Below are 16,940 nucleotides of genomic sequence, written 5' to 3'. Positions count from 1 at the left end.
ACTTCTGTATAAATGTTTATTACTGACTTTTCTCTGAACAGGAGTTGAATATAACTGCAGATCAATGACAGTGTGAAATATTCTATTGTAACGTCTGTAATTATATTAAATAAATGAACATATATGAACACACACAGCCCCTCACAGTCCTCGATATGTTACCAACTACAGAAAAACTACACACAGCAGACCTTTCATGCTTAATTTGCTTCAAAACAACTCAAAGTATAGCCTATAGTCAGAGCAAACCGCTCATCTGTGTGTGTAATCTTCAGCAGCACGTGTCATGTAGCCTCAGTTAGAGTCACTGCATCATTCCCAGTTCATATTAGTCCAAAAGGTGATGCTAATAATGAAAACAAGGCAGTTTGTTCACGTTTGCTGAAGAAATAACGTGCTCCTTTTTCCCGCGCTCCACTCACGCGTTCGTCCTTTTCTGAATGTGTCACTCTCGGGTTTGTCAGCTTCTCACAGGATCGGGTTTATAAAGCTTGTCAATAATCAAGCGCATGTTATCATCATCAGCTCAAGAAGTTTGCTATTTATACAGATATAGGCGAGCGCGAGCAAGAAAGCCAAACCGCTCGCTCCTCAGACTGACTCGTAAAAAACTACGAGGCACAGGGTAGATTCTGCTCTACTCCATGCTTTGTGGCCGTTCATCAAGGTTTGTTTGAGCCCGGATTGTAATCTCTCACTGTGTGTTTCAAACATGGCGGGTGCTTTGTTTACATTCTGGCTTGTTGTGCAAGCGAATGACGTATCTCTGTTAACCAATAGCGTTCAGCTGCGCGTCTAGCTCCGCCTTTTGGTACACTTTCTTTTGTTTGGGAGCCTTTCGACAGGGTGCCTGAAAAGTGGTACGGTGTGGTTCAGTACGCCTTTTGACAGTGGAAACGGCCATAAAAGCGTACCAAACCAAACCGTACCGTACCACTCAGTGAAAACGGGCCATAATAAATGAGCCTCGGAAAACCAAGACCAAACACAGAGAATGCGGTGGATTCTGGAGGAGTGAGACGGCAGTGCAGACAGATGCTCAAGACAGTTCTTGTGATGACGGACTGACAGAGGACTGAGATCTTTTACAATCAGCACAACAACATCTCACATCTGACACGATGGAGAGCTGAAATCTAACATTAATCACACACACACACACACACACACACACACACACACACACACACACACACACACACACACACACACACATTTAAATCTGTCAAATCATCTGGCAAAAACTAAAGCACATCACACACACACACACACACACACACACACACACACACACGCACACACACACACTGATGAAGCGCAGGCTTTACTCACTAAAGCTGTTTCTTCGTGTTCTTCCTGCTCAGTCTTGTCTTGGATGGGCATTTTCTAAACATGTGCACGTCTTGGCGTCTCCATTATGCATTTATTAATGTGATATTGCAAAATGCGCATATAAATCTCCGTGTGTGCGCGTTCTGACTGTGTCTCCTCTGCGGTTCAGCCTCTTCCAGATGGGTGGAGATCTGGAGGATCTGGAGGCGGCGCTGAATAAATCCAGCCAGTCTCGGAGCGTGGGTTCAGGCTCCTGCTCCGCTCTGATCAAGCTGCTTCCGGGCCACAAGGACCTGCTGGTGTCTCACGATACCTGGAACAACTACCAGTCCATGCTGAGGATCATGAAGAGATACAGCTTGAGCTACCGCACGTCTCCCACAGGTATACACGCCTGCAGAGCATCTCAGGTTGAGTAGAAACTGGATTATTCTAATAATCAGATGGTATTCGGGTCTGCCGTTACACATGAAGAGCACAGCCAGTGGAGATGATGAAGAGTTTACAGATCTCAGCTGAGTTACCAACACTGAATGAGCACTGTTCACAGAGGAGCCATCAGAGGTTTGACCCACTGAAGTGTTCATAATGCAGTAAACCCTTCAGATGTTGAGCAGGTGTCTGAATCCTTCATGTGGAGATCCACACATCTGTTATTGAGTCATTCACTCCAGCTCAGTCTAATACAATATCATTCACTTAAATTACTTCATCAGGGCGGCACGGTGGCTCAGTGGTTAGCACTGTGGCCTCACAGTAAGAAGCTCTCTGGTTTGAGTCTCGGCTGGGTCAGTTAGTGTTTCTGTGTGGAGTTTGCATGTTCTCCCCGTGTTGGTGTGGGTTTCCTCCAGGTGCTCCGGTTTCCCCCACAGTCCAAACACATGCGCTATAGGGGAACTGATCAACTACACTGGCCGTAGTGTATGAGTGTGTGTGTGTGTGTGTGTGTGTGTGTGTGTGTGTGAATGAGCTGGAGGCACATCAGCTGTGAAAAACATATGCTGGAATAGTTGGCGGTTCATTCCCCTGTGGCCACTCCTGATGAATAAAGGGACTAAGCTGAAGAAAAATGACTGATGAATTATTATAAAGCTTCAGCAAACACACGTCCAGGCCTCTAGTAGATTACATAATGAACCCATCATCACTGTAAGCTGCTGTTGTCCAGAATCAGTCATCTGATCTCTATAGTGCATTCCTCACTAGAACTGAGCCCAGTTGAGCAGGATCTGAACGGTTCTGACTGATGTTGAAGTCTGCAGTTCTGGAAATCCTATATGAGCATGATTATCAGTGTGTGCAGAACAGCGCCGATGGTCCTGCTGCTGTTCTCCGTCCTCTTCACTGATCTGATCTGATCTGCCTCTTGTGCTTCTGCAGAACAGGACGTGATTCCTGGAGCAACGCAGGTGTTTTCCTCTTATCCGGGCAGCATCTTCTCAGGAGACGACTTTTACCTGATCAGCAGTGGTTTGGTAAGGAGACGCCGGTTCAAGCTTTATTTATCCTCAGGGTTTATTCCAGACATTGAAAGTCAGAGAATTGTAATATGTATGGTTTGTTTGAAGAGTAGAATATCAGGATTAAAATAATATAAACATAATTTATATATATATATATAGACATATACACAGTTGTTCACAGTATTTCCTCTAATATCTGTTCTTCTGGAGAAAGTCTTATTAGTTTTATTTGGGCTAGAATAAAAGCAGTTTTTAATAGTGTTAAAGTCATGTTTAGGTCAATATTATTCACCCCTTCAGCAATATTAGTGTTGGATAGTCTCCAGAACAAACCACTGTTATACAATGACTTGCCTAATTACCCTAACTTTACCCTAATTACCCTAGTGAAGCCTTTACATGTCACTGTAAGCTGAACACTAGTGTCTTGAAGAATATCTAGTCTAATATTATGTGCTGTCATCATGGAGAAGAGGAAACACATCATGTGCTGAAATCTGCTCTGTTAAACAGAAATTGGGGGATAAAATCAACAAGAGGGGCGAATAATTTTGACTTCAACTGTATTATTATTATTATTAGTAGTAGTAGTAGTTGTAGTAGTTGTAGTAGTATTAATTTATTTAACAAAATAGTACTTTTCCCCCATTGTTTCACACCTATTGTTAAGGTTGGGCTGTTTTTCATGGTTAGGCTCCATTTTACTTCTTTCACGCTCCTCAGCTGGCCTGTTAACATCTTAATTAAGCCAAAAATGTAGGAATAACATCAGTGTAAGAGCTTTGTCTCCAAAATAACCCCTTTAAACTGGTTGATAAAAAAAAAAGCAGAAAAGATGAAAAAGCAGAGGACAGAAGAGCTAAATATAATGAGCTCAGATCGAGCTCTCAGACATGGAGTGATTCAGCTGAGATGCATTAGCTGTTGTTGTTCTCCTATTGGCGATTAACATCACGCAACATTACATTCAAGCTGAAACCATTTTTAATTTGTTGTAACATGCATTATATTATTCATATATAATCCCACCATCAGCCAGTTTAGCGTTCTTTAGATGTCATGGAAATGTGGAGTTTAGTCAGTGAGTGTGCTATTGGGCTTAAAGCAGGAGTCCTGCATCTGAACCTGTTTGGGTTGTATTGTTGTACTATTGAATGAATGTTTCAGGTTACTCTGGAGACGACGATCGGCAACAGTAACGCGGCGCTGTGGAAGTTTGTGCAGCCGCGCGGCTCCGTGATGGAGTGGCTGAGGAACATCGTGGCCAACCGGCTGGCAGGAGACGGACAGAGCTGGGCCCAGATATTCAGCAGATACAACAGCGGAACGTAAAGGACTGTTCATGACGCACACACACACACACACACACACACACACACACACACACACACACACACACACACACACACACACACACACACACTTACACTGCTGTTTCTCTCCTCCAGCTACAATAATCAGTGGATGGTCGTGGACTATAAGAACTTCGTCCCGGGACAGGCCGTCGCAAAGCAAGGGCTTTTCACAGTTCTGGAGCAGATCCCGTGAGTGAGCTTTACTTTCCACAGATCTGTGATCAGCCTCAGTACATGATTGTTTGCATGAATAAACTGATTCTAGCTTTGTTTGGTGTTTGTGTTGTACTGCAGCTCCAGACATGGCATTAGTGGACTGAACACTGCATAACAGGCTTTTCTTGCTTAGTTTCTGTCCTGTTTCTAGTCCAGATATCTAAAAACTCTCAAATCAGTCCGCATTTTCCAGACGAGCACAACATATAGTGCTGTTTTCAGCAATAATGAGTCAAAATGAAGAGAGTTTCTCCTGAAAACAAGCACTGCAAAGCAAAACAAGCGCTGACGATTGATGTGCAGTTGTCCTGTCTTCTGTCTGTTTTCTCCAGGGGAATGATCAAAACCGCAGATAAAACTGCAGAGCTGTTTCAGACGGGCTACTGGGCCAGCTATAACATCCCGTGAGTATTAACATCATCAAGTCAACGCTGTGGGTGTCTGTGCTGGACAGATAACACACCGTCTGTTCTCCTCATAATCATCATATATACTTTCACCGCTGTGTTATTGAAGTTTCTGTCTCGTATCGAGTCCAAATACCAACAAACTATTAAATCGAGAAGCATTTTCTAGACAATAAGTGGTTTATTTATTTGTTTTATTTTATTTTATTTTATTATATTATTTATTTATTTATTTTGTTTATTTATTTCATTTTTATTTTATTTATTTGTTTATTTTTAAATTTATTCATTTATTTTATTTATTCATTTATTCATTCATTTATTTTATTTATTTATTTATTTTTTAATAATATTTTTTTCAGATTCTTCACTGTTTCATGAACAAGCAAATACAGCGTCGGAAACAGAACAACAAAAAACACTGCAAGAGGAATAAATACACACACTCACACACACATACTTAATTCGGAACATGTAGTGGTTACTCTATTTTAAGGTGATGTAGATACAGTGCAATATTAATCGAGTACTGAGTAATATTAATAAATACATGTGTTTACTCTATGGTTGGGGTTAGAATGTGGGTTAGGGTTAGTTGCATGTAATTCAATGTAATAACTATAGCAGTAGAACACGTCACCGTCAATTTACAGGAGACCAAGGACAGAGGAGCCGTGATCTGGATCACCAGCCTCATCACTGATCACATTTAAACATCTTGTAAATGTTTTATCAGTGTTTTTGTACAATGCAGGATTATTAATTGTAAATTATATATTGAATACTTTTGCATTGTAGCCGCTGCTGCTGATATGACCACATAATATTTAATAAATCAATAAGATTCCTCTGGTGTACAGCAGCGCAGTGGTTATAGCGGGTCTGGTATAAGTGCTGTAGCGGGTCAGGGTTAGTGTAAGTGTAATATGTGCTGTTGTTTGCTGCTGTAGGTACTTCGAGGAGGTGTTCAATGCCAGCGGAGGTCAGGAGCTGGTCCAGAAGTACGGATCCTGGTTCTCCTTCAGCCAGAACCCAAGAGCTCAGATCTTCCGCAGGAACCAGACGCAGGTGACCGACCTCCAGTCCATGGAGCGTCTGATGAGGTACGAGCTGGTCCAGAGTTCTGCGTGTCTCTGATCAGTGTCTGCTGTGCTGCTTCAGACCGGGGATGCACATACACCATCTGAGCATCGATATCACAATGTGTGTATCCACAAGAGTCACGTCACAGGACTAGATCATTTACTGAAGATTAAAAGAGAAAGATTTCAATAATTATATTAGGATGACCATGTGATTTCATGCTAGACTGCTCAGTTTCTGCACCTGAATCCTGTAAGAAAACCATAAAGCACTAATTGTTAAAATGTTAGTTAATTGTTAATTGTTAAAAGTTAATTGGACTTTTATCATGGCTCTGTCCTATTTTCATATACTTATATTGTATTATAATTCATGCACATGCCCTGCACAGAAAAGGACTGGATATAAATGGATGAAATCTTTCCAAATAGAAATGTTCGTCATCTGGTGAAATTATGTTCACTTCACCGTCTAGAATTATATTAGCAGAACAGAATAATAACAGCACAACACACTGTCATACAGCAGTACTCCAGTGCTTGTAATTAGAATTAAATACTAATATTATTAATAAAAGTTTCTTTTAGTCTGGATCACATTATTTCCAGATCAGCAGTGGATTCATTGATCATCCTCATTCTCACTCATTTATGTTGGTTTGAAGTGTTTTCGTCAGAGAGAGTGCGAAGTGGATCACACACAGATGCTAACACTGCTGTTGTTATCTGGGAATAACACACCCTGCAGTGTCACGACTGACCAATCAGAGTGCAGTATTCCAGACAGCTGTGTAGTAAGATATGATCTGTAACTAATACTCCAGCTCTGTGTGTGTGTGTGTGTGTGTGTGTGTGTTTGTGTGTCTGTGTGTGTGTGTTTGTGTGTCTGTGTGTGTGTGTGTGTTTGTGTCCTTCAGGTATAATAACTATCTAGAGGACCCTCTGTCCCGCTGTGAGGAGTGTGACCCGCACCAGAACGCTGAGAACTCCATCTCTGCCCGCTCAGACCTGAACCCTGCTAACGGCTCGTACCCCTTCGGTGCGCTGCAGCAGCGTCCACACGGAGGAACCGACATGAAGGTGCTTATTCCAGCTCTTCTGCTGCACTACAGCGTGCTGACCTCAGCAATGCATTCCTGAGTGTGTGTGTGTGTGTGATGTGTGTGTGTGTGTGTGATGATGTGTGCGTGTGTGTGTGTGTGTGTGTGTGTGTGTGATGATGTGTGTGATGATGATGTGTGTGTGATGTGTGTGTGTGTGTGTGTGTGTGATGATGTGTGTGTGTGTGTGATGATGTGTGTGTGTGTGTGTGTGTGATGATGTGTGTGATGATGATGTGTGTGTGATGTGTGTGTGTGTGTGTGTGTGATGTGTGTGTGTGTGTGTGTGATGATGTGTGTGTGTGTGTGTGATGATGTGTGTGTGATGTGTGTGTGTGTGTGTGTGATGATGTGTGTGTGTGTGTGTGTGTGTGTGTGTGTGTGATGATGTGTGTGATGATGATGTGTGTGATGATGATGTGTGTGTGATGATGTGTGTGTGATGATGATGTGTGTGTGCGTGTGTGTGTGTGTGTGTGTGTGTGTGTGCGTGCGTGTGTGTGTGCGTGCGTGCGCTGACGGTGGTGTTGTCCTCCTCCTCAGATGACCAGCTCCAGCATGTTCCGGCAGTGGGAGCTGCTGGCCGCCAGCGGGCCGTCCTGCGAGCAGACACCGGTGTTCCAGTGGAGCCGCTCGCCCTACAGCTCACTCATGCACATGGGACAGCCGGACCGCTGGGACTTCCCCACCGTACACGTGCGCTGGGCCACATGAGGACCAGGACCAGCCCATGATCAATACCTGCACTGCAGTCTCAGGAATCAGCCCAGATCAATGATCAATATACTCTGAGTCACACTAGATGTGCAGCGGTGTTCAGAAGACTGTCATCACACCTTGACATGTGCATGAGACTTTATTCATGCTTATAACAGCTGTCAGTAAGTGTCATTGGCTCAGTTTTGTCATTGTAAATGCACAGATGATGATGTCATAACAAAACAAAAACAGCACAACCTGTATGTTGTTGTCATGATAACGTGATGTCACCAAAACAACATGTCATAAACCTGTCATAAACATGATGGTCATGAAGCATTATAACTGTGTCATGAATATTCATTACTCTGTCAAATCATTGGATAAGAGCTTCATTAATAATTAATGACAGTTAAATGACAAGTTGTTCCACAGTAGATGAGGACAAGAAAATATTAATGACGCTGATATGAAACTCATGACGCATTTATAATGACTTCATGACAATCATGTTTATGACAGGTTTATGACAAGTTCTGTTGTCTTGGTAATTTCAGGTTGTCATGACAAAGACAAAACATTAGTTGTTGATGTATTAGTTGATGTGAAGTTATAACAAACTATGTCATCTGTGCATTTAAAATGACACAAGAAGCGAATGACACCTAATAAGAGTTGTTATAAGCATGCATAAAGTCTTATGAACATGTCATGATTATAAAGGTTTTAAGACAGTCTTATGAACACCTCTCAGAGTAAAGTGTGACCTATGAAACTAATGTTGTGATTAAGAGAATGATTTTATACCGCTGTAATATTTTTGTTCTGAAATGTTGAATAGATCTGCTTGTGATTGATCCGTGTCCTCGTGTTGTCTTTTTAATGTGTAAGTGCTGCAGTCAGAGATGAAGAACATGCAGGAGGTTATGACAGAATAATGCACCATTCACACGGGGCTTCAGCATCCACGCTTGACAGAGGCCGTGTCTGAACTTGGGGCTGAAGCGATCCTCATAGCAGCGTCAGCCAATTAAATTTGTCTTCAATTGGCTATTAAAAGCTGATGTATTTGCATACAGCCATCTGATTGGCTGACGCTTCCGTCGGAGCTTGAAAAGTTTAGAACAGGGGTGTCCAAACTCTGCCCTGGAGAGCCGGTGTCCTGCATAGTTTAAATCCAACCTGCTTCAATACACCTACCAGGAAGATTCTAGTATATCTAGTAAGGGCTTAATTAGCTGCTTCAGGTGTGTTTATTAAGGTTAAAGCTAAACTCTCCCGAACACCGGCCCTCCAGGACTAAATTTGGACACCCCTGGTTTAGAAAGTCCCGACGTCTGCAGCGAGCAACACCTCTGAAGCAGCGCAGACGGATCCACAATGCAGTTCGCCTGACATCACTGATTCAAAGTGAATGGGAAGTGTTGACGCTGACGCCCCGTGTGAATGGGCTGTAAAGCCTGACTGGTTCATCAGCAGCTGAACTTGAAGCTGACTTTATCTGAGTCTTTATTCTGCAACAGCATCCGCCTGGATGTACTTTATCCCTTATTTTACAGGAAGACTCACCACAACACATATGAATAAGACACAAAACATTTCTCTGAGCCTTAATTGTTTTTTAATGCTTTAGTTAACACAGAGCTGATGGAGCATACACTAATCTATACATGATCAGATTGGGGTTCACTAGGGCTCTCTTTTTAGCTTAAAAAGGTGTGAATGGAGATCTGTATCAGAATGGGAAAAGTTTCTTTAAAAAAAACTAAAATTAAAATTATTCATAATCATCCATGAAAAGTCCAGATCGGTCCGTCACTATATATGTTGCTGTTAACTTTCAGATTTGTCCCTTATATTATGACCCGGCAGTTTACAAAGCCATCCCATAATTACACATCCAATAACAGAGGAAAAATCTGAGGAGATCACATCATCCCAGTGTTATTGGTGTTTTTAAGCTGAATGAAGGGTTTTCAGTGTGTTGCTCATTGCAGAGATTCTCTATTAATAAAAAGTTGTGAAAGAGATCAAGCCTTAGCCAGGTGAAAAAAAAGTACCACAGAGCATTACTGACCATGGAGACTATCGCAACTAGAGACTTTTTCTGTGAGTAGCTCAATATTATACTGCATTACACTGGTGTAATCCCACTGCTGAAGGTTTTACTGCAGGCTTTGCTCCACCACTAAACAACATTATTAAACCTCATCATCATCAGCTCAGACGTAAGCGTCGAGTCCGTACGCTGCTCTGCTGGACTTCTGCTTGTCTGAAGATGAAGATGAAGAAGAGCTCAGGATGATCTGCTTGTCTCCTGACAGTGGAGACGGCTGCTTCTCTGTCCTGGAGATCAACAGTGAGGAGAATTACAGTGAAATCAACTGGCTTCAGTTTCTACTAAGTGATGCTGAAAGTTTTTTTTTTTTTTTTTTTGCATAAATGGAGCTTTGGTGAAGCGTTTCATACTGTTGCTGAAGATACGCTGCTTTTTAATAAGGCATGTTGTTGATAAGTGAATAATAGTCTCACTTAAATAAAGCGTGTTGATAAGAGCTGAAATCACTCCGTGTCAGGGACTGAGTTCAGAAACAAGACCTACAGGTGGTCAACTTCATTTACACTTCTGTGAGAGTTTAGTCTTGAAAATGATGGAGAGAAAATCTCTTCAGCGCATCTCTGCTCATAACAGTGTTCATAACTCATCTCTCATAGCTGATGTGTTTCCTCTTCTCCATGATGACAGCACATAATATTAGACTAGATCTTCTTCAGGACACTAGTGTTCAGCTTACAGTGACATGTAAAGGCTTCACTAGGGTAATTAGGGTAAAGTTAGGGTAATTAGGCAAGTCATTGTATAACAGTGGTTTGTTCTGGAGACAATCCAACACTAATATTGCTGAAGGGGTGAATAATACTGAGCTTAACATGTATTCAGTTCTATTCCAGCAAAACTTTTTCCAGAAAATAAATGATATAAAATGCTGTTTATTTTGCTCTGATAAACATCCCTTTGTGAAATATTTAAAAAATAATAAAAACTTCACGAGAGAGCGTATAGTTTTTGACGTCAGCTGTCTGCAACCCTGGACCACAAACCTAGCCGTAAGTGTCCTTCATTCATTCAGCTCGGTCCCCTTATTCATCAGGGTCGCCACATTTACTCCTAGACTAGATCTAGAAGAGCAGCATCAGTGTCGTGATCAGGAATGTGTGCTGATACCTTGACTGGAATCCTTGATTGCCTGCAGTAAAGCTGAACACCAGTCCTCCCAGCATCAGCAGAGCCGATCCTCCCCATCCCACAAACAGAGCCGGCCCCAGCTCATACCTGCAGCGGCAGACGGACGCTCATCACAACTCGACACCAGCTCACATCAGATCATCACTCAGACAATTACCTCTTTCCGACAAAACCTGGGTCCATGAACTCAGACACAACCCTGTGGCCGTACCAGCTGTAGGTGAACATCCCGCACAGACCTGACCAAGAGAAAGAGTTAGTAAAAATGAACATTCTGCCGTCAATTCCTCTGCCTCATGTCAATCCCCTGAGAGCTTCGTTCATCTTCAGACACAGCTGGAGATGTTTTAGCTGAAATCCTGGAGCCCTTCATCCTCCACAGACAGACAGACAGAGTCCCGAGACGCTCAAAGTCCAGATCAGAACAAACATCTAAGGGCTCGTGGAGATTAGGGCTGTCCAAAACTGTCTCAAAATGAGGATGGCTGTGATTCAGAACTCAGAGTATTTATAGTGGCTTAGGAATCATCTGATTGGTCAATCATGAGTTAATAATGCGGGACTGGCTGTGATCAATCATAAGCACGTGATCCTCTCGACATTAGTTTATAAATAAACTCCACAAAGTTCATTTCTGAGTGCAATAACGCTTTAAGAAGAGCAGAAGCACACTCTGCACAGAGCAGACACTGACCTGACGTCAGGTAATTGATGCCTCCAGCGAAGGTGACTTTAGCGTTGACAGTTTCAGATCCTCCCAGTTTGGTGCACTTCATCCCCACCAAAGCCAGAATGGAGCCGAACAAGCCCAGGAGTATAGATGTGAAGAGGAAGGATCGGCACACGTGGATGTAGGCTGTCAAATGACGGACAGGACAATATTCACACTCAGCTCCAGTGATTCTCTCCACACACACGCACGCACGCACACGCACACACACACACACACACACGCACACGCACACGCACACGCACACGCACACACACACACACACACACACACACACACACTCTGTCTATAGAGCACCTCACACTTCACTAACACCAGAAACTACAGCCGACTGTGTCAAAGTAAACCTTCATCACACTAACATACGTGACCTCGGAGGAATAAGCCAGTCTTTCTCTCATGCCAGATATACACATAAGGAAGACATGTCACTAGTCAAAAGATGTTTAAGTGAATACCCCTCCATGTTCTCCCCATACTCACGGCGCAGAGCCAGAAATGTGGGGAAGACTTTGCAGTCGGTGACGCCGGTGGAGTCGGAGAGACAGTCCTTCCACAGGTTGGAGAAATAGTGCGCGGATGTGAGCACTGAAGTGTGCACCTCAGAGTACGCCCAGCATTCAGTGGGCACGGTGGAGCAGACCAGCAGCCAGCCGCACACACACACCACAAAACACACCATTTCAGTGTGCATCAGGAGCGTCCTGTAATGCATGCTGAGATGAAGAGCAGCTGAAGAGGAGAATACACACACACACATACACACACACTCCAGATCAGCAGCCTTCCCTGCTCTGTGTGTGTTTGTGGTGTCAACAACACACTCTCTCTCTCTCTCTGTTTGTTATACACACACAGGTTGAAAACAACCCCTATAGCACGCTTTCATGTAACAAACACCACCGGCAACACAAAATAATGTTCATCCGCCCCAGCTTACAGAGAGAGAGAGAGAGAGAGAGAGAGAGAGAGAGAGAGAGAGACCGCTTCAGTACTTTACCGTCTGCTGGATCAACATCAGTATGATGCAGACATTCAGACTCAAACTTTACCATTATCAACTTTTAAGAGGGACAGCACGGTGTCTCAGTGGTCAGCACTGTGGCCTCACAGCAAGGACTCTGGTTTGAGTTTCAGCTGGGTCAGTTGGTGTTTCTGTGTGGAGTTTGCATGTTCTCCCCGTGTTGGCGTGGGTTTCCTCCGGGTTCCTCCACAGTCCAAACACATGCGCTATGATCAACTGATCAACTACACTGGCTGTAGTGTATGAGTGTGAGTGTGTATGGGTGTTTCCCAGTACTGGGTTGCGGCTGGAAGGGCATCCACTGTGTAAAACATATGCTGGATAGTTGGTGGTTCATTCCGTGAGTTGCCTTTTGGGATTATTTCCTACAATGATCAGATGATAAAGCATCCTGCTCACAAACCATTCACATGGCCTCCAATTCCCAGCTGAGTGAAGTTATATCCTCATACAGCATCTCTGTAAATGTATTTGTTTTATTGAAGATTATGTATCATTTATAATGTTCTTTAGAGCTGTACTGCACTCCAGAATCGGCCAGATTGATCAGCTGTGGGCTCTAGATCAGTCATCTGAAGTGTTGTCCTACAGTGTTCTGCTGTAGTTCATCAATAGTCCTACATTTACTAACACACACTATATCTGAAGGGTTTGCATGTAATTTTCCTCCTATAGAAAAGCCTAATAATGAGCAATGTTTAGAGGCTCAGTGTGTCACAGCAGTGTTTTTAAAAGACTAAACACTTCTTTTGCGCTGTTCAGAAACCTGATGGTGACGTCACAGATACTGTGAGCATATCTATTACAGTCTGCGGTCCTTACACTGAGCTGAGGAAACTCAATGTTGTTCCTTACTGTGGTTTAAAATACATGAGTGTGGTGAACTACAAGACAAAGCAAAGAGCACATGCATTTATTAAACATCCTTTATTGAGCTTTGAAATGAAGCAGAGTTTTCCTTTACTGGGTCTGCTCACACAAACGTGTCTCGGGCCGGCAGTTTCTCATCTGTGGCCTGTGACATTCTGGACAGGCGAGAGCTGGACTGTCGGGACGGAGCCGAGTATGCAGAAGTGTAGGCTGTTTTACTGGCCGTCCGCCGGCCGTATGATGGACGAGTGTAGAGGGTCCTGCCCACAGATACGGTCTTCTTTCTGCAACACAGAGCGCTAGATTCACTCCTGTCTGAATGTATTCTTAATCAGAACTGTGCATCTACTGAAGCAACTACTGACCGTGTGGAGATGTGTGTCACCGCGTATAAAGCAGAGCCGAGAATTATGAGGAAACTTCCAACTAGTCCAAAGAATACCGGCGCTCCTATGCCATACCTACAGCACAGAGGAACAGTACAGAGAAACACACGGAGAAGTGTTCACCTGACAACTGCAAGACGAGGGAAATCTCCAGTCATTCATCCTCCTTCAGCTTAGTCTGTTCATCAGGGGTCACCACAGCGGAATGAACCGCCAACTATTCCAGCATACTGTATGTTTTACACAGTGGATGCCCTTCCAGAAGCAACCCAGTAATGGGAAAAGCCCATACACACTCATTCACACACACACACACACACTCAGTTTAGTTGATCAGTTCCCCTATAGTGCATGTGTTTGGACTGTGGGGGAAACCGGAGCACCCGGAGGAAACCCACACCAACACGGGGAGAACATGCAAACTCCACACAGAAAGCTGAGGAGGGTTACTGAACAGAACTCCTTTATCACAGCCAGTCCTGCTGTATGCCATCATCAGCTGCGTGAGTGAGTGAGCGAGTGAAAGTGTTTCAGCAGTAACTGCTGCTAATGCTTTCTCGGAGAATCCCGTACCTTATAATAGTTGTGTCAACAGCGGGAGCAAAGGCAGCTCTGGCCACCCTGTTGGTGTATAAACAATATGCTGCAGCCGCTGACAGACCTGTGAGGGTTTAATATATATATGAGGGTTAATACAGAGCAGACAGTGATCCGAGTCAATCCACAGTAGCAGCAGTATTAAACAAGTAGAAAGCTAGGCCATGTGCCCTGAAACAGACAGCTTGAGAGCAGAGATGTTGGAGAACGGTTGTGCTCACCACCGGCAAAATGCAAAGCTGCTCCGGCTAGTAAAACTCTGCGCTTGTTCTTCTCACTTCCACCGATGTAGGTGCACTCCATCCCGATGAAGCAGAGGATAGCGGCGATGAAGCCCAGACCCATAGCGATCATCAGCAGACCGCGCACAGCCTGAACATACGCTATAGAGGACGAAACAACAGACCTCAGAAAACAACAGACACACAAGAGCTCACAAACAACTCACACAAGAAAGAGTTCAGACCACAACTGACACGCCAGAACTCACACGGAAACAACTCAGAAAGTGGCAGATACTCCCATGTTCAGACGGCCTGGAACATACATTCCTCTGACAGACAGAGACCTGTCCTGGGCCCACAGGAGGATCCAATGTGCCAACTTGCAGAGCAGTGGAGAGCTCAGACATTGACATATCTGGCCACTGATGTGTTGTCTATGTGGACAAGATGGACATGATGACCCCTTAGGTCTTGGAGAAAGTGTGTCAGAGCCTAATTTGACTCTGTGTATGGTTGTGGAGGACAGACATGTTCACATTGTCATGCAATCCCAAAGCACACCTAAAAAAGTGGTCGCCCAGGCTGGGACAAGCACACTTTCTTTGGTGTTCACCAAAACCCAAACTTCTGATATGGGCGAAGCTGACAATACCGAATCTCCATATCATGAGACTGAGCTAACCAATCAGCTGTGTAGTTTAGGATACATATCGCCTGAATATGAAGCTGAGCTAGGGTCGCTTCGACTACTTTGGTGAAGGATCGGGGTGACAGAGCTAGGCTCATTGGAGGAACCAAATATTGGTACCTTCTGTGTTGGGGAAAGATTGACACATGGAAGTACACAACCAGTCCTCGGACTGAATTTGGGACGATGTTTTTGATGGTTAACATCTACAATCTGAGATCTAATCAGATCTAATATGGCATGTATCCTCCATCCTTTTTGGAACAATAAAATACTGACTGTAAGACTCCGACTCTGTCCAGCAGGGAAACCTGCTCTAACACGACATTCATTATTAGAGCCAGCACTTCCCATAACCAGAGCCTGTTCTGGCTTCACCACAGCGCTGAAGTGAGGTGGGCTTTCATGAAATAGAATTTTGTGGTCATGTACCACCGTGAACAGGATCCACTGAGACACATTCAGCAGGCATTTCCACAATACCGAAAATGTACTAGGGGTAACAGCCTCTCGAGACGGGCCTCTGCTTGCTCTTGGACCTTCCTAAGAGGGGCAGAATCTCCCAATGCTCTCGGGCACTGTGGAGCACTCACCCTGAGAAGTGTGAAGTTCTGGACTACCATAGGTGATTAGGTGGTCTGCCTTCTCCTCAACAGACCCTGGCATAAAGAGGACACCATGTGGTGCTCCTTAGCAGCCTCTTGGGCTTTAGATTGTGGTGGGAGAAAGCCCCTGAGGGAGCCGGATTGTTCTTTTAATGTACTTGAAGGACTCGGCGATGCAATCAACAGCACCCTTTAGAAAACAGGACCCTATCAGTGTGATTAACTTCAGCCTGTGTGAGCCACAGATGCCGCACGCTGGTCACCAGGGTTGCCATAGAGCGACCAATTGTAGAGGCCGCCTCCTTGGTGGCTCTCACAGGCAGATTTGATGCCTCCCATCCTGAAGATCCTGAAGATCCTGAAGTCCCCGCCTGCTCTAAATTCTTTTTTATAAATCAGGGTGGTATTCCTGCCTCATTTCAGACACGAGAGCTCAGAAACCAACAAACACAACGGCTGAAAAACAACAGACAGAAGAGTTCAGAAAACAACAGACGAGGAAAGCTTACGTGTGACGGCCCACAGCGCATCATAGTCTCTGCAGTCGGAGATGGAGGACATGTCCGTCACACAGTCCTTCCACAGGTTGGACCAGTACCAGGACGCCTTCACCATCCAGTTTCCACCTTTCCCTCCCACATAGAGGATCCTCCAGTAGTCCATGGCCAGAGTACAGCTGACGAAGAGCCAGCCGAAGGTGGAGATCAGGAACCCCAACACCTGGATCAGCCTCTTCCTCATGTCTCTCGCAGCAGCACACTGATATCTTCAGCAGAGTTTGATACACACACCAGGAAAGCGTGTGTTGTGATTGCACACACACACACACCGTGACGCTGCTTTACTGTAAACATTCTCAAGTGTTTCTCGGACACGGAGAGAATCTGAAAGAATAACTAAAACACACATTTCCTC

The 16,940-nt window shown here is 44.2% G+C and overlaps 3 protein-coding genes and 1 long non-coding RNA gene across 7 annotated transcripts in view; 2 read left to right on the top strand and 2 right to left on the bottom strand.

Moving 5' to 3' along the window:
• The window catches only part of plbd2 (phospholipase B domain containing 2), a 12,161-nt gene extending 3,639 nt beyond the window's left edge, over nt 1–8,522 (top strand). The window contains exons 5-13 of one of the 4 annotated variants that reach the window (XR_015498691.1): nt 1,502–1,716; nt 2,713–2,807; nt 3,963–4,123; nt 4,244–4,339; nt 4,699–4,770; nt 5,724–5,876; nt 6,773–6,935; nt 7,499–7,781; nt 8,351–8,511. Coding sequence is in view for 2 of the 4 variants with exons in the window: in NM_001082991.1 (NP_001076460.1) it covers nt 1,502–1,716; nt 2,713–2,807; nt 3,963–4,123; nt 4,244–4,339; nt 4,699–4,770; nt 5,724–5,876; nt 6,773–6,935; nt 7,499–7,669 (1,126 nt within the window). In the remaining 2 variants the exon portion in view is untranslated. 4 annotated transcript variants of the gene reach the window in all.
• Nucleotides 8,523–9,258: 736 nt separating this feature from the next.
• cldn10c (claudin 10c) lies at nt 9,259–12,379 on the bottom strand. Its single transcript, NM_001442780.1, has 5 exons — nt 12,115–12,379; nt 11,596–11,757; nt 11,059–11,140; nt 10,881–10,988; nt 9,259–10,000 (listed from the first exon to the last, which is right to left on the bottom strand). Exons 1-5 carry the CDS (start codon nt 12,344–12,346, stop codon nt 9,877–9,879), a joined length of 708 nt encoding a protein of 235 aa, NP_001429709.1. The 5' UTR covers nt 12,347–12,379; the 3' UTR covers nt 9,259–9,876.
• Nucleotides 10,987–12,580, top strand: LOC147835190 (uncharacterized). The gene is made up of 3 exons (XR_015499004.1): nt 10,987–11,339; nt 11,405–11,822; nt 11,924–12,580. It is a non-coding gene; the product is annotated as an uncharacterized LOC147835190 (long non-coding RNA).
• Nucleotides 12,581–13,567: 987 nt separating this feature from the next.
• Nucleotides 13,568–16,938, bottom strand: cldn10l2 (claudin 10-like 2). The gene is made up of 5 exons (NM_001204271.1): nt 16,535–16,938; nt 14,730–14,891; nt 14,485–14,572; nt 13,891–13,986; nt 13,568–13,809 (listed from the first exon to the last, which is right to left on the bottom strand). The coding sequence occupies exons 1-5, from the start codon at nt 16,764–16,766 to the stop codon at nt 13,629–13,631; spliced, it is 759 nt and encodes a 252-aa protein (NP_001191200.1). The 5' UTR covers nt 16,767–16,938; the 3' UTR covers nt 13,568–13,628.
• Between the last annotated feature and the right edge of the window lie 2 nt (nt 16,939–16,940).

Source organism: Danio rerio, chromosome 9 (genome assembly GCF_052040795.2).
Source record: "Danio rerio strain M-AB ecotype USA chromosome 9, GRCz13ab, whole genome shotgun sequence".
NCBI classification, from domain to species: domain Eukaryota; kingdom Metazoa; phylum Chordata; class Actinopteri; order Cypriniformes; family Danionidae; genus Danio; species Danio rerio.
Note: the sequence above shows the minus strand (reverse complement) of the source record. Positions and strands in the feature narration are given on the sequence as shown.

Bases quoted from the DNA above. Each gene is read 5' to 3' on its own strand.
- cldn10c (NM_001442780.1), bottom strand. From the start codon at position 12,346: ATGCATTACAGGACGCTCCTGATGCACACTGAAATGGTGTGTTTTGTG. The intron at 11,141-11,595 runs GTCAGTGTCTGC...TCTCTTGGTCAG, and splicing joins CATCAATTACCTGACGTCAG to GTCTGTGCGGGATGTTCACC. The intron at 10,001-10,880 runs GTATCAGCACAC...GTTGATCTCCAG, and splicing joins AATCAAGGATTCCAGTCAAG to GACAGAGAAGCAGCCGTCTC.
- cldn10l2 (NM_001204271.1), bottom strand. From the start codon at position 16,766: ATGAGGAAGAGGCTGATCCAGGTGTTGGGGTTCCTGATCTCCACCTTC. The intron at 14,892-16,534 runs GTAAGCTTTCCT...CGTCCTCTATAG, and splicing joins TGCGCTGTGGGCCGTCACAC to CGTATGTTCAGGCTGTGCGC. The intron at 13,810-13,890 runs GTCAGTAGTTGC...TCTGTGTTGCAG, and splicing joins GTGACACACATCTCCACACG to AAAGAAGACCGTATCTGTGG.